This window comes from Macrotis lagotis, chromosome X (genome assembly GCF_037893015.1).
Source record: "Macrotis lagotis isolate mMagLag1 chromosome X, bilby.v1.9.chrom.fasta, whole genome shotgun sequence".
Taxonomy (NCBI): domain Eukaryota; kingdom Metazoa; phylum Chordata; class Mammalia; order Peramelemorphia; family Peramelidae; genus Macrotis; species Macrotis lagotis.
The window spans coordinates 667259165-667271348 of NC_133666.1; the positions used below are offsets into that span (position 1 = coordinate 667259165).

At 48.7% G+C, this 12184-nt stretch overlaps 1 protein-coding gene across 14 annotated transcripts in view; it reads left to right on the forward strand.

The window, feature by feature from the left end:
• NCOR2 (nuclear receptor corepressor 2) overlaps positions 1 to 12184 on the forward strand; it is a 302271-nt gene that overhangs the window by 194743 nt on the left and 95344 nt on the right. For 12 of the 14 annotated variants that reach the window (XM_074205397.1, XM_074205400.1, XM_074205399.1 and 9 more), the window contains 2 exons: positions 7954 to 8117; positions 10794 to 10966. In XM_074205397.1, the coding sequence (XP_074061498.1) occupies positions 7954 to 8117; positions 10794 to 10966 (337 nt within the window). The remainder of the gene's footprint in view (positions 1 to 7953; positions 8118 to 10793; positions 10967 to 12184) is intronic. The other 2 variants (XM_074205398.1, XM_074205401.1) reach the window with 2 other exon arrangements.

Below are 12184 nucleotides of genomic sequence, written 5' to 3' on the forward strand. Positions count from 1 at the left end.
GAATCAGATGACCCTGGTCACCATCATCACTTCCTCACGGTATGACCCCAGATAATCCTTAATGTCTCAGTTTCAATTTGGTCATCTGGAACAAGAATAATGAGGAGTAAAGTCTTTATTGAAACTTGAGATTTGAAAAATCATCATAGTTGTTTTGTCTTGATGAGGATTAAATGAAATACGGCCAGTGACGTAACTTGGTGTATGGTGGAAAAGAGACTCAGGAGTCGGAAACTCGAGGTTCAAACGCCACCCCTCATATTTACTAGCTCCATGACTATTGGCATATGTATGGTGGGGACAAAAGCTTTGTACAGTGTAAAGCACATTTGGGCACTGGTCAGAGGGCTAGAGTTCAGATCCTGCCTCTGTCGTGTCTTACTTTTGTGACCTTTGTCAGGTAACTTCATCTCACTGGGCCTTGGTTTTTCCTCATTGGCAAAATGAGATAAGGGGATCAAGTGGTGTCTAAAGACCCTTTTTGCTTTAAATCAATGAATGATGATAGTTCAAGTAGTTCTGGGTTTACAGAATCGTTTCAAGGATCAAATATGACAGTTTGTATAAAGTATTTTGCAAACGAAACCTATCCTCTGGCTGCTTCCCTAATGCCTACCAACATGTAGCTGTTCCATACCTCCCCCCTTCCTCCAAAAACCCTTCATTGATCCATCTATCTCTATTAACTTTCATCCCAGTTTTCCTCCCTTTTGTGGTTAAACTTTTGGGGAAGGCCATCTTCATTCAGGACCTCCACTTCACCCTTTCCTCATTCAATCGAAACTACTTTTTCCAAAGTTACTAACAATGTCTTAATTACTAAAATCAGTGGTCTTTTTTTTTCTTTACAAGTTTTACATCTTTATTCATTTTTTTAAACTCAATGTGACTTTATGCAACGTGAGAGAAAATCTAACATTTCCTCATTAAATTTAGAATTGTACAAATGGCTTTTGGAAGACCTTCATTCTGAACAGCTTGAAAAAGAATAATTCTCATTTAGAAATCTGGGCTTTCTTTCTTCAGTTTATTATTATCTCCCTGAAGTAGATAGTTGAACCGATCAGCAGGACTCCCCTTTTTCCAGGGTGCTGGGTCATTTTGTCTGTCCCAATTGACAGCATGGTCAGACACAAGATAGACAAAGTTGGCATCAAGACTTGGGTACTTCTTCTGACTGAGGATCTGGTGATGCTGCTCCAGCTTCCTGGAGCCTAAAAGCTCCCTACCCAGCACCTGTTGTTCCTTAGCCTCTCTGCAGCTTTTGACATTGATGAGTACCCTCTCCTCCTGGGTGCCTTCTTCTCTCTAGATTTTTGGGACACCCCTTCCTCTTGGTTATCCTCTTATCCCTTCATTTGGTCCTTCTCTGGCTCTTTTGCTGGATCCTCTTCTGATCAGCCTTCTTGAACTGTGAATGGCCCTCAAGGCTCTTGGATGATCTCATCCACACCCAAGGCTTCAGTGGTCATCTCTGTGCTGAGGATGCTCAGATCTGCTTATCCATCCCAATCTCCAACTGACTATTGAACATCTCCAACTTGAGTTCCTCAGGCACCTTGAACTCATCATCTTTTCCTCTAAGCCCCACTCCTTCCCATTCAATATGGTGTAAAGACCTCAAGTCTACCCCACCCTGGTATGGACCCTCGTCACCTCATCCCTGGACTATTATTCTAGCTTCTGGTGGGCCTGCCTCAGGTCTCCCCAACTCCGGTCCATCCTTTCAAACCCCAAAGTGACTTTTCTAAAGCTACTGTCTGACCATGTCACGCCCGCCCCCATACACGTTTCCCTGTTGCCTCTTGGATTAAAGATACTGTGCTGTGCCCGGCAGTCCAAGCCCTTCCTCACTGACCCCTGATCCCCTTTCCAGGTTCTTCCCATCTTACATCCACCACTTAACTCTTAGATCCAAGACCACCGAGCCCCTGGCTGGTCCATCTCTCAGCTCTGGCCAGTTTCTCAGCCTCTCCCCCACCTCTAGAATACTCTCCCTCCTCTCCTACTACTGAACCCTCTGGCTTCTGTTAATTCCTAACCAAAATTCTGCAAGAGGCTTTTCCTGATGCCCCTTTAATGCCGGAGCTTCCCTCTGTTGACCATCTCCAGTTTATCTGAATATGCCTTGTTTTCACATTGTTGTTTGATGGTATCTCCCCCCATTTGGTTGTGAGCTTCTTGAGGGCAGAGACCGCCTTTCCTCTTTTTGTATGCCCAGTGTTAGTCTGGTATCTGGCACAATAGATGCTTAATACATGTTTGTGGACTGACTAGCTGATATTATTTATATAGGATGTCCCCAAAGTAACATAGGTATTCTTCTTGTTGGATGGGGAGAGAGGTTGATTTCATTGGAATAGGGAACCCTCAGGTGAGGAAAGTCATAGAGGTGCCCAGGACCCTGAGAGGTGAGGGACTTGTTTGGGGTTGCCCAGCCCCGAGAGGTCAGACGTATCTGTCAGCTCACCACTCCTCAGACTGTGCTGCCTCCCATTGGTGTGAAGGATCTGGGGGAAGAACTTGGGCATTCACTAGAGATTGTGACTGAGCCTCGGAGGAAGGACTGGGCTGAACTGGATGGAGAAGAGAAGCAGGGAGGAGGAAAGGACCTTGGTGTCTTTCCATGCAAGGATCTGTTAAAGAAAGGGCAGTGGCGAGAGACCCCTGGACAGGAGGAAAGCAGAGGGTGGCAGCTGCAGGGAGAAAGAGGGGGAGAGAGGGAGGGAAAGAGAGACAGAGACAGAGAGAGAGAGAGAGAGAGAGAGAGAGGGGTAGAGAGGGAGGGGAGGGAGCAAAAGAGACACAGAAAGAGAGATGGGGAGAAGTGAGAGCTAGACACAGAGACTCACACACACAGAAGGGAGGGGGAGAGAGACAGAGAGAGAGAGAGACAGACAGAGACAGACAGAGACAGAGAACGAGAGAGAGAGAGAGAGAGAGAGAGAGAGAGAGAGGAGGGGAAGTGAGAGCTAGCTAGACACAGAGACACACACACAGAAGGGAGCGGGGAGAGAGAGACAGAGACGGCACAAGCATTCCTTGGGGAAGGACCTATCTTTGTAAACCCCAATGCTTGCCATCAGTCTGGCACACAGTAGGCACATAATGAATGTTGATTGATTGACTGGAAGGGAGAGCAGGTTGGCTTGCAGCCAGTGTCTGGAAGGCTGGCTCTGTGGTGGGAGGGTGGTTTGTGGGCCTGTTGTCAGTGGAGTGAGATGGCAGAACACATGAAAAGAGAATCTGCAGGTCATGGTGGCCTCTGATCCCTGGGACCTGGCAGCAGGCAAAATCTTTCATCTGAGTTGGGTGGAATAACAATCCACCCAATAACAATGCCGCCACACCTACATGGGGAGATAACAGAAGCCTGGAAGGCCTTTAGCGTCCTGGGGCAGGGCTCTCCCTGGCACCCCAAAGGCTGGGGTTATTTTGAGTGCAGTTCTAGCTGGCGGCTGTACCTGGTGACTGGCCCTAGATGAGTCACTTCGCCTGTTTGCCTCAGTTTCCTCTTCTGTAAAACGAGAATAGCAACAGTACCTGCAGCCTAAGGTGGTTACGGAGCTGAGATATATTTATAAGTGCTTAGGACAGTCCCTGATCCCTCCTTTGCTGTAGCATCCCCCCTCGCCCCCATGGTGTCCTCTTTATAGGGGAGAGTCAGACACAAATGAGTTAATGTATGGAAAGCAGTTTGCAAAACTTCAAGCACTCCGTACATGCCAGCTAGGATTACATCACCTTGATAATTTTAGGAACAGAACAGATCTTCTGGGATTCATTTTTATGTTCTGCCCATCATCCTGGACCAGCCTTGTGGGACTCAATCACCTGCTGCCCTTAGCCTCAGAACCTTCATCTATATGGGAACAATGGTCACAACCAGTTTCTCACCAGCCTCACTCAGGCTTATTGGGAGGAGCAAGTGAGCTGATGGGGAGAATCTCAAGTGATTATTATCCTTATCATGATATGCTCATCTCTGTGGTTCTTAGTATTATTTAGGTAACTCATCTCATCTGAATTTTTCTGAACAAAATTCAAATAGAAACAGTCCTGGTATAATTTCTTATCTTGCTGCTGCTGCTGTTGTTTTGATTTTATTTTGGCATTTTTCTCCTAGGTATCCTAGGCTCATACTCAGTGGGCCTTTGGTACAGCCTTTTTATTTTATAGTTGGGGAACCTGTTGGCCAAGGAGGATAAGGGACATCCTAACTAAGGGACAGGGTAAATAAAAACATCCTAGATCAGGAAATGGGAGGGTCCTCCGAGTCCACCCTCTCATTGGATGTCTTAAGGACACAAGACCAGGCTGGAACACTCCAAGCAGTGACCTGCCCCGGGTCCCAGAGGCAATAGGAGTCAGGGATGGGATTTCAACCCACAGCCTCTGACTCTTGGGCTGTTTGCATTGTGCCAGAGACTTGGAAGGAGAGGCTATAGGCAAAGACTGGTTAGCCAAGCTGGGACAGCGAATGGGCTCCTGTGGTCAGGAGTCGGGGGAGGGTGCCCACTTGGAGGGGGAAGGAGCCTGCGCATTCTAGGCAGAATCCTGTGCCCTCTGAAAGCTTCCTGGAACAGCGGGCTCTGAAAGAAGGAAGCGGAGGCCTGAGCCGGCTGGCGGCCGAGGCCGGAGCTGCCCACGGGCTCCTGTTATTAATCATGGGATCGATGCTAGTCGAGCGGCCCTGCCTCCCCTCGCCCTCTCTCGGATGAATTGCATTGCAGACTGCCCATGTGCTCAGCCAAGTCCTAAATAATAAATTCAATCGAAGGAAGAGGAAGGAAACAGAGATGCAGTCCAGGGTGGGGAGCGGCAGGTACACAGACCAGGGTTTTAGGGGTTTTGTTTGTTTTAAAATGCGATCGGCCTGTTCCTTTTGGATTTAAGAGCTGGGGTGAAAAAGGGAGTTTCGCTGACCAGCATTTGCTCCTCCACAGACGTCGTTTTTCATGACTTTCCCCACACCCCCAGAAATTGCCTCTGGTAACCACCCATTGAAGACCTCTTTACCAGTTTGTCTGTATTTCTCTTGGCATGGCTGGATGGAAAGATGGGCCAGTTTGGCTGTCTGGTCTGGGAAGCGCCTTCACATGGTGAGCGGTTACCATGTATGCCATGGAAGAAGGCAGCCTAAGCTTATGGGAAATCGCTGGGCCGGCCACCTGGGGCTCCACGTAGAAGAGGCATTGGGGGGCTGAGGATGCAGGCTACTGGTGGAACCCGATGGGACTATTGAAAGGGTCTGAGGAGCAAGGGATCCTGGGGCCCTAGATTTAGAGCTGCAAGAGACTTGTCCACCAGCCTCCTTTTATAGATGAGGAAAGACACGATGACTTGTCCGAGATCACACAGATGTGAGTGTCTGCAGAGCCACTCATCTTCAGGATACTGACTTCAGGAGATGTGAAATTTTCTTAGCTTTAGGTCTCCTTCCTTTTTTTTTTTTTTGTGATACCTGTCTCTTTCTGGAGTATGTACTCAGGGGACTGAATCACAAAGTCAAGGGACCTTTGAGGCTTTGGCTGTGCTGTTTCCCCAGTGCCTCATCTGGCATCTAGATGACCTTGGCTTCTCCAAGGCAGTGCCAGCAGAGCTCAACTCCTGGCAGGCCTCGTCAGACTAGAGAGGTACCCAGGAGGGCCCTGGTGATAAGTCTGCCATCCAAGAGCTGGCCTTATTAAGCTCAGGGTGGCTTTGCGCCAGCTTGGCTGCAGAAAAATAAATGTTGCAGCTTAGAACAACTCTCAGATGTCATCTGCCAAATTAGAGAGAAGTTCCTTCAGTGATTTAATTCTGTGCATTTATTAAGCCCCTGCTGTTTGCTGCCACACTGTGGTGGGAAAGAAAGACAAATGGGACTGGCTTTGCACTCACTGAGCTTACTTCCACTCAGGGAGATCACCTCTACCTACGTAAGAATTTAGAAAATCAATATACAGGTTCATTGATCTAGTAGTTCAAACTTGTCATGTCACAGAGGGGGTCAAGAGATAAGGGTCCAAGGATGGGGGAGGGGGAGCAGGAGCATTTGAGCCCTGACCTTTCCCTCCCAGTAATATTCTTGGATAGGGTTAGGGGAGGGGACAAAGAGAAACCCTTCCCATTCCCCTGGAACATGTCTACAAATACCAGCTATGGTCAGCAAAGACTTCCATGTGCTCTCCTTCTGGCTACCTAGATATCAGACCTTTCAGGGTCATGAGAAGGACCAGACACTGAAGACTCCAAGGATGGGCCCAAATTAAATTCCAAGTAGTTTGGGAAGAGGGGCCCAGCAGGAGTTTTATGCAGAAGGTGATAAATGATTGGGTGCTCGAGCGGCAATTTGAAGGGAGAGAGTCTCTATGAGGTCGGGTGGGTCCTGATGTTGGTCTAGGCTAGACAAATGATATCATTGATCCTGAAAGACAGAGGTCATGGAGGGGCTGGAAGGGGAATCTCAGAGCTGCAGGGGGCTTCTCAGGCCATCTGGCTCCATGCAGTAAGAATCCCCTCTGTGACTCACCTGACTCATGGTCATCTTGCCTGGGTTGTCCCTGCCCGCCCCACCACCCCATCTCCGACTTCTCTGTGTATGTGCTGTCTCCTCCCCTAGTTGTTGGAAGCAAAGATGGTCTCTTCTCTGTGTGTCCCCTGGGTGTAACATAATTCTTGATGCATAGTTGGGGGTCACCCATGCTTGTGACCTTGATTGAATTACTTAGATTGACCCTAAATCTGTCTTTCAATGTTGGTTTCCATGACCCATGGAAATTCTTGAACCCCAGCAAGAGCGAATGGGGTGTCTTTTGGGAGCATGCAGGAGCCTCCAACCTATCCATCCAGCCAGGACATGGCTCTCTGAATCATGACCAGGGGTGAATTTGGTTTCCCCAGTCATATTGTGATTCCTCAAGGGTGTCGATGCTTCTATATTGGTAGGATCCCCCCTTTATACCTGACTCAGAGCTGAGGTGGAGGGGTTAGATTTGACTGCCAGCTAAAGAATAATCAGGGAAACTCAGTCCACCCTCAACTTAGATGGCAGCACCAGGGCAATAGTGACCACTTGTTGGGTTCCCTTTGGGCAGGGTGGACCCAAATGACCCTGAGAATTCCATGGCTGGTTTCCTGATCAGATTTATTCCTATGGCTTCACTGAAAGGCCAGGCAGCAAGCATCTATTAAGCACTCAGGTTATACCAGGCATTCTGCTAAACGTGATGAGAAAACTCCTCGCCATGGGTCTTATTTTCTGTTTCTCTCTCTTTGAGGTCAGGGAGATGATGGTTGGAAGGCATTTGCAGATGGCCAGCCCTGAATGGGCTTGAATTCATGGAGATGAGGGGAGGGGTGAAGGAAAGGGAGCAAGCATTTGTTAAGTGACTACTGTTTACAAATATCATGTCATTTGATCCTCATAGCTATCCTGGGAGTTTGTTTTGATCCCTATTTTACAGTTGAGTAAACTGAGGCAGCCTGGCCCAGCCTCACTGAGGGCTAGAGAATAACTGGGTACGATGGGATGAGTCCTAATTAGAATGCCAAGCATCTATTTGCTCCTCTTCTTTCTGACTGACATGTACTGTGCCCCTTGGTAACGTCTTACAATCATGAACTCACATTGCCCAGATGCTAAGACCGGATCTCTCCATCTTCCACCCTGACCCTTGGCCTGGCATGGGATGGGGGTTCCTAGGAGAGAAGCTCCCTTCATCAATCTTGCATGGCAACTTTGAGCCAGCATGTGTCCATATGGGCCCCCCTGCCTCCTAAGCCAGGTCACCTCCCATAGTGCACCCTGATCCTCAGGAGGCATGTCCTGGGGCAGGCCTGCCTTGGCCCTGGTGGTCCCGGCTCAAAGCCAGGCTTGATCTGGGTCCCAAGCCCCTGCGCCCCCATTGGATCTGGCCCAGGCTTGCAGGGTCACCTCACCGCTTTCCTTTGCCTTCCCCTCTCTCACAGCAGCAGCAGCAGCAGCAGCAGCAGCAACAGCAGCAGCAGCAGCAGCAGCAGCAGCAGATGCCCCGAGGCAACCAGGAGGAGAAGGAGGAGAAGGAGAAGGAGAAGGAGGCTGAGAAGGAAGAAGACAAACCAGAGACTGAGAATGACAAAGAAGAGCTGACCAAGTGAGCAGACCCCCCAGGGTGTGGGGCCAGGGGGCAGGAAAGGGCAAAGGGGCTGCTCTTCAGGTTGGCCACCAGATAGGGGCCAGGCTAAGTGAGGGCCCACAGGGCCATGCCCCTTGGTCCAGGGTGTGCTAGTAGGCTCATCCCATCCACAGATAGCAGCTGCCAGGACAGGAGCAGAGGCCTTGGGGTCTTCATTTCCATCTGTTTATACCTCTTTCAACTTCTCTCTCCCTTCCTCCCCTTTTTCTGTCTTTCTTTGCTCTCTCCCCCCATCTCTCTCTCCCCCTTCCTCTCTGTCTCTGTCTGTCTCCTCCTCTCTCTCTGTCTGACTTTCAACTCCCTCCATTCTTCTTCCTCTATTTTCTTGGCTTTCTCCTTTTTTCTCAAAACTTCTATCCCTGTCCCTCTCCTTCCTCCTCCTCTTCCCCACATTCTCTCTCTCTCTCTCTCTCTCTCTATGTCTGTCTCTGTGTCTCTCCCCTCCATCTCCCTCTCACTCCCTTCCCCTCCTCTTTCCCATTCTCTCTTCATCTCCTGATCTGCTCCTTCCTCCAGCTCCACTCCCCCATCCCTGCCTGCCTCTTTCTTAAATCCCCCCGAGATCTCCTGAGTGAATTGCTCGTTCCTGCTCTCTTCTTAGACTAATAAATCCAGGCGATGGCTTTGGAAGTCTTCCCCTTCCCCCCTCTCCCCCTCCCCACCTTGGCCACATCTCCTGAGGTGGAGGTGGGGGTGAGGAGGAGATTAAAAAGAGTCAGCGCAGAATGAAATAGGTGTGCGGCTGAGGCGGAGCCCTCACCTCCAGAATTATTGATGTCAGCTTGAGCCCTTCCAGATTGAGACCCAGCCTGGGGTGGGGGGCAGTGACGGCCTCCCTGCAGAATGGAGCCAGGCAAGACTCACTGCTGGGAAAGGTTGGCAGGCAGAGACCGTTTGGTCCCTGTAATGGGCCCGGCAACGCAGCTTAAAAGAACATCTGGCTTCATTATAGACTGTCTTTCCAGACGGTTCCCAGCAAAGCCCTTTCAGGAAGATGAATGAGGAGGAGCCCATGATAAATCTCAGTGGCCCCATATTCAACTCTCCCATGGCAGCTTCGCAGAAGCTCTGGTCCTTGGAAGGAGATTATTCACCCTTAGTATCTTGGCCTCAAGGAAGGCACCTCCCCAAAACAGTGCCAACAGAGTTTTGCATGTCCTCAACCTCTAACACCATGTGGCCTTGTGTTGGTTTGTGGAGGGGTGGCAAGAGCTCCAGGTTGGAGTCAAGTTCTGCAGCCAATGGGATCTCTGAGGCCATTGACACCAACCCCTTCATCTTCCAAAAGAGGAAACCAAGGCCCCCCAGAAATTCACTGGGCTTGAGGGACCCGCAGAGGTGATCAGGTCCAGCCTCCTCACTCTAAAGAGTATGAAGCTCGGAACCCCAACCAGTCTCAGATGTAGAGCTACAAGGGGCAGATTTACAAATGAGGGGGCTCAGGCCCACAGAGAAGGGCCTCCCCCCAGCACTGCAGGCTGGATTCACATCCCTGCCCCTCTGAGCCGCTGGGGTCTCTTCCCCACTCCTCCTCTAACTCAGAGCCCAAGGTTTATCCATGGGGTTTGCAGCAGATGCCCTCTGAGATCTTCCGAAATCTATGAACCTCTAGACCCCTGTGGACCCCCCCCATCAGATGAAGCCATTGGATGAGGAAAGATCTCTTGGGCTTGCGTCTGGTGCTCAGGTTATATGGATACAGATAGTGGTCTACCTGCCTGAAGGGCGATGCTGATTCTAAATGACCATGAGTGAAGAGTGACCTTGTAGGTGCTTCCTGCTCAGAATCTAGGTTCCCCAAAGATAAGGCAGCATTGTCCCCAGGAGTTGGGTAGAGTGTAAGCTTCCTGTGGGCAGGGACGTTTTTATCTCTGTATCCCAACTCCTAGCATCCCTGCATAGTGCCCGGCAGATGGGCACTAACCAGCGTTTGTTAATTTTTGAATGGAAGACACAGGAGTTGCAGGGATGGGGGCAAAGGAGCCCATTGTATCTCCTCACTGGAAAAAAAATCTCCTTGAACAAATCCACAGATTCAGAACTTTAGTGTTAGAAGGAGCTTGAGGAAACCTCTAGCCCAAACCCTACATTTTACAGCAGAGTAAACTTGAATCCCAAAGAGGTGAAGTGACTTATCTAAGGTCCCACAACTTGTTAGGCTCCAAGTCCTTTGTCCTTATATCCAGCACGCCCTCCATGTATGAACTACGGGTCCTTTCAGTGCCACTTTGGCAGATAGGTCTGTAGTATACTAGAATTCCTACATGTCCAAAGGTAACTAGGTAACATAGAGCATTAGACCTGGACTCAGGAAGACCTGGGTTCAAATTCAGCCTCCAACCCTTAATAGTTTCATTTACTAGTTTGCTGGTGGGTAAACCTGGACATGTCATTTAATCTGTCTGCCTCACTTTACCCATTTATAAAACGGGGATACTAATAGCACATCCCTCCCAGGGTCGTTGTCAGAATAGAATGAGGTGCTTTGCAAGCCTGAGAGTGCTATATAGATGCAGTTGGTTATTCACTGTTGTTGTTTTTATCATTGTCTATAGCCCAAATATTTTTTGAGAAGTATATGACCCTTGTGTGTTTTTCATGCTGATAGACCCTCTTTCTCTTCCTCCTCATTAGGGAGAAGGCAGATGACACCTCTGGAGAGGACAATGATGAAAAGGAAGCAGTCACTTCCAAAGGTCGAAAAACTGCCAATAGCCAGGGCAGACGCAAGGGCCGCATCACCCGCTCCATGGCCAATGAGGCAAATAATGAGGAGGCAGCTGCACCTCAGCAGAATGCAGATCTGGGTGAGTCTTTGGTATAGACAACTTTATATCACCTTCATTTCCTTTCCCTATGCAATAAAACATCCCTTGTAATAAAAGTGTTCCGTTTGTTTTAAGAGAGGGAAAAAAAGGTCAGCAAAGCCAACCAAGTCATCAACTTTGTCTGATGGGCTAGTTGATCCTTCACCCCCATTCTCAGCTCTTTTCCAGGGATGGGCTTGGCCTTTATGGATGCACTAGCTAGGGGGTGAGAAGTACTGCCTTTGAGAACATAATGAGGATGGGAGAGGGATTGAGGTTAGGAGGTTCTTTTGCCACCCATGGTTCAGTGAGGTGAGTGGCCCATCTTTTGGTGTCTTACTGGAAGTGTGGGGGGGTAACCTTCACTGTAGCATTACTGGGTGATATCTTTCTAAATTTGGATTTATTCAACAATCTATGTCTAAGAGCAAGGGCAGGTAGGCCTATTTTTTTCTGGAGGCAATAATTAAAAAAATTAGCCCTAGTACACTGCTCAGAATATGAGACTTGATAAGTTGGTCACTTTTGCTGAACTCATTTTTTTCCTCTTTTTTATGCTTTGTGATAACAATAATAGATAATAATTAAAGGTAAGATTTGTGTATCAACTTATGTGTTGTACATGTGTTATTTCATTTGATTCACTCTGGGAGGTAGCTGTTATTATTCATATTTTATAGATCAGAAAACTGGGTCTGAGAGCCATGAAGTGACTACTTGCTGGGTGTGACATAACTAATTAAGTAACTGAGGTGGGATTTGAACTTGAGTCTCGAGTCTAGATCCACTGTCTCTATTCTCTGTACTACTGAGCTGCTGTAGGGATAGCCTGGCCAGGAGTAGGAAATAAAGGAAATCTAGGATCGAAAATAATCCAAGTGTTAAAACTTTGATGTGGCCATGGAAGTAGATATTCTCCAGTATCAGGAGAGTGGCTTTCTGGGCTTCATTGTGTCTCCCCTCTCTGCCTAGGCCCCCTTTTTCTCTTCTTTGATGTTCATGAGAGAAACATGATTTAGTCTAGTGGAAGGAATCCTAAGGAGGAGGCAAGAAAATAGACTTTGAGTCCCTGCCTTTGTACTGACTTAGCCACTAGGGAACATGGTCTCTTCAAAGGGGTGGAAACTGAGCTGCCAGAAGGGAAGTGACTTGAGGAAAATCCCTGTCCCCATCCCTGGCCTCACCTCTCCTTTCTCTCCCATTGTCACATCCCGGCCC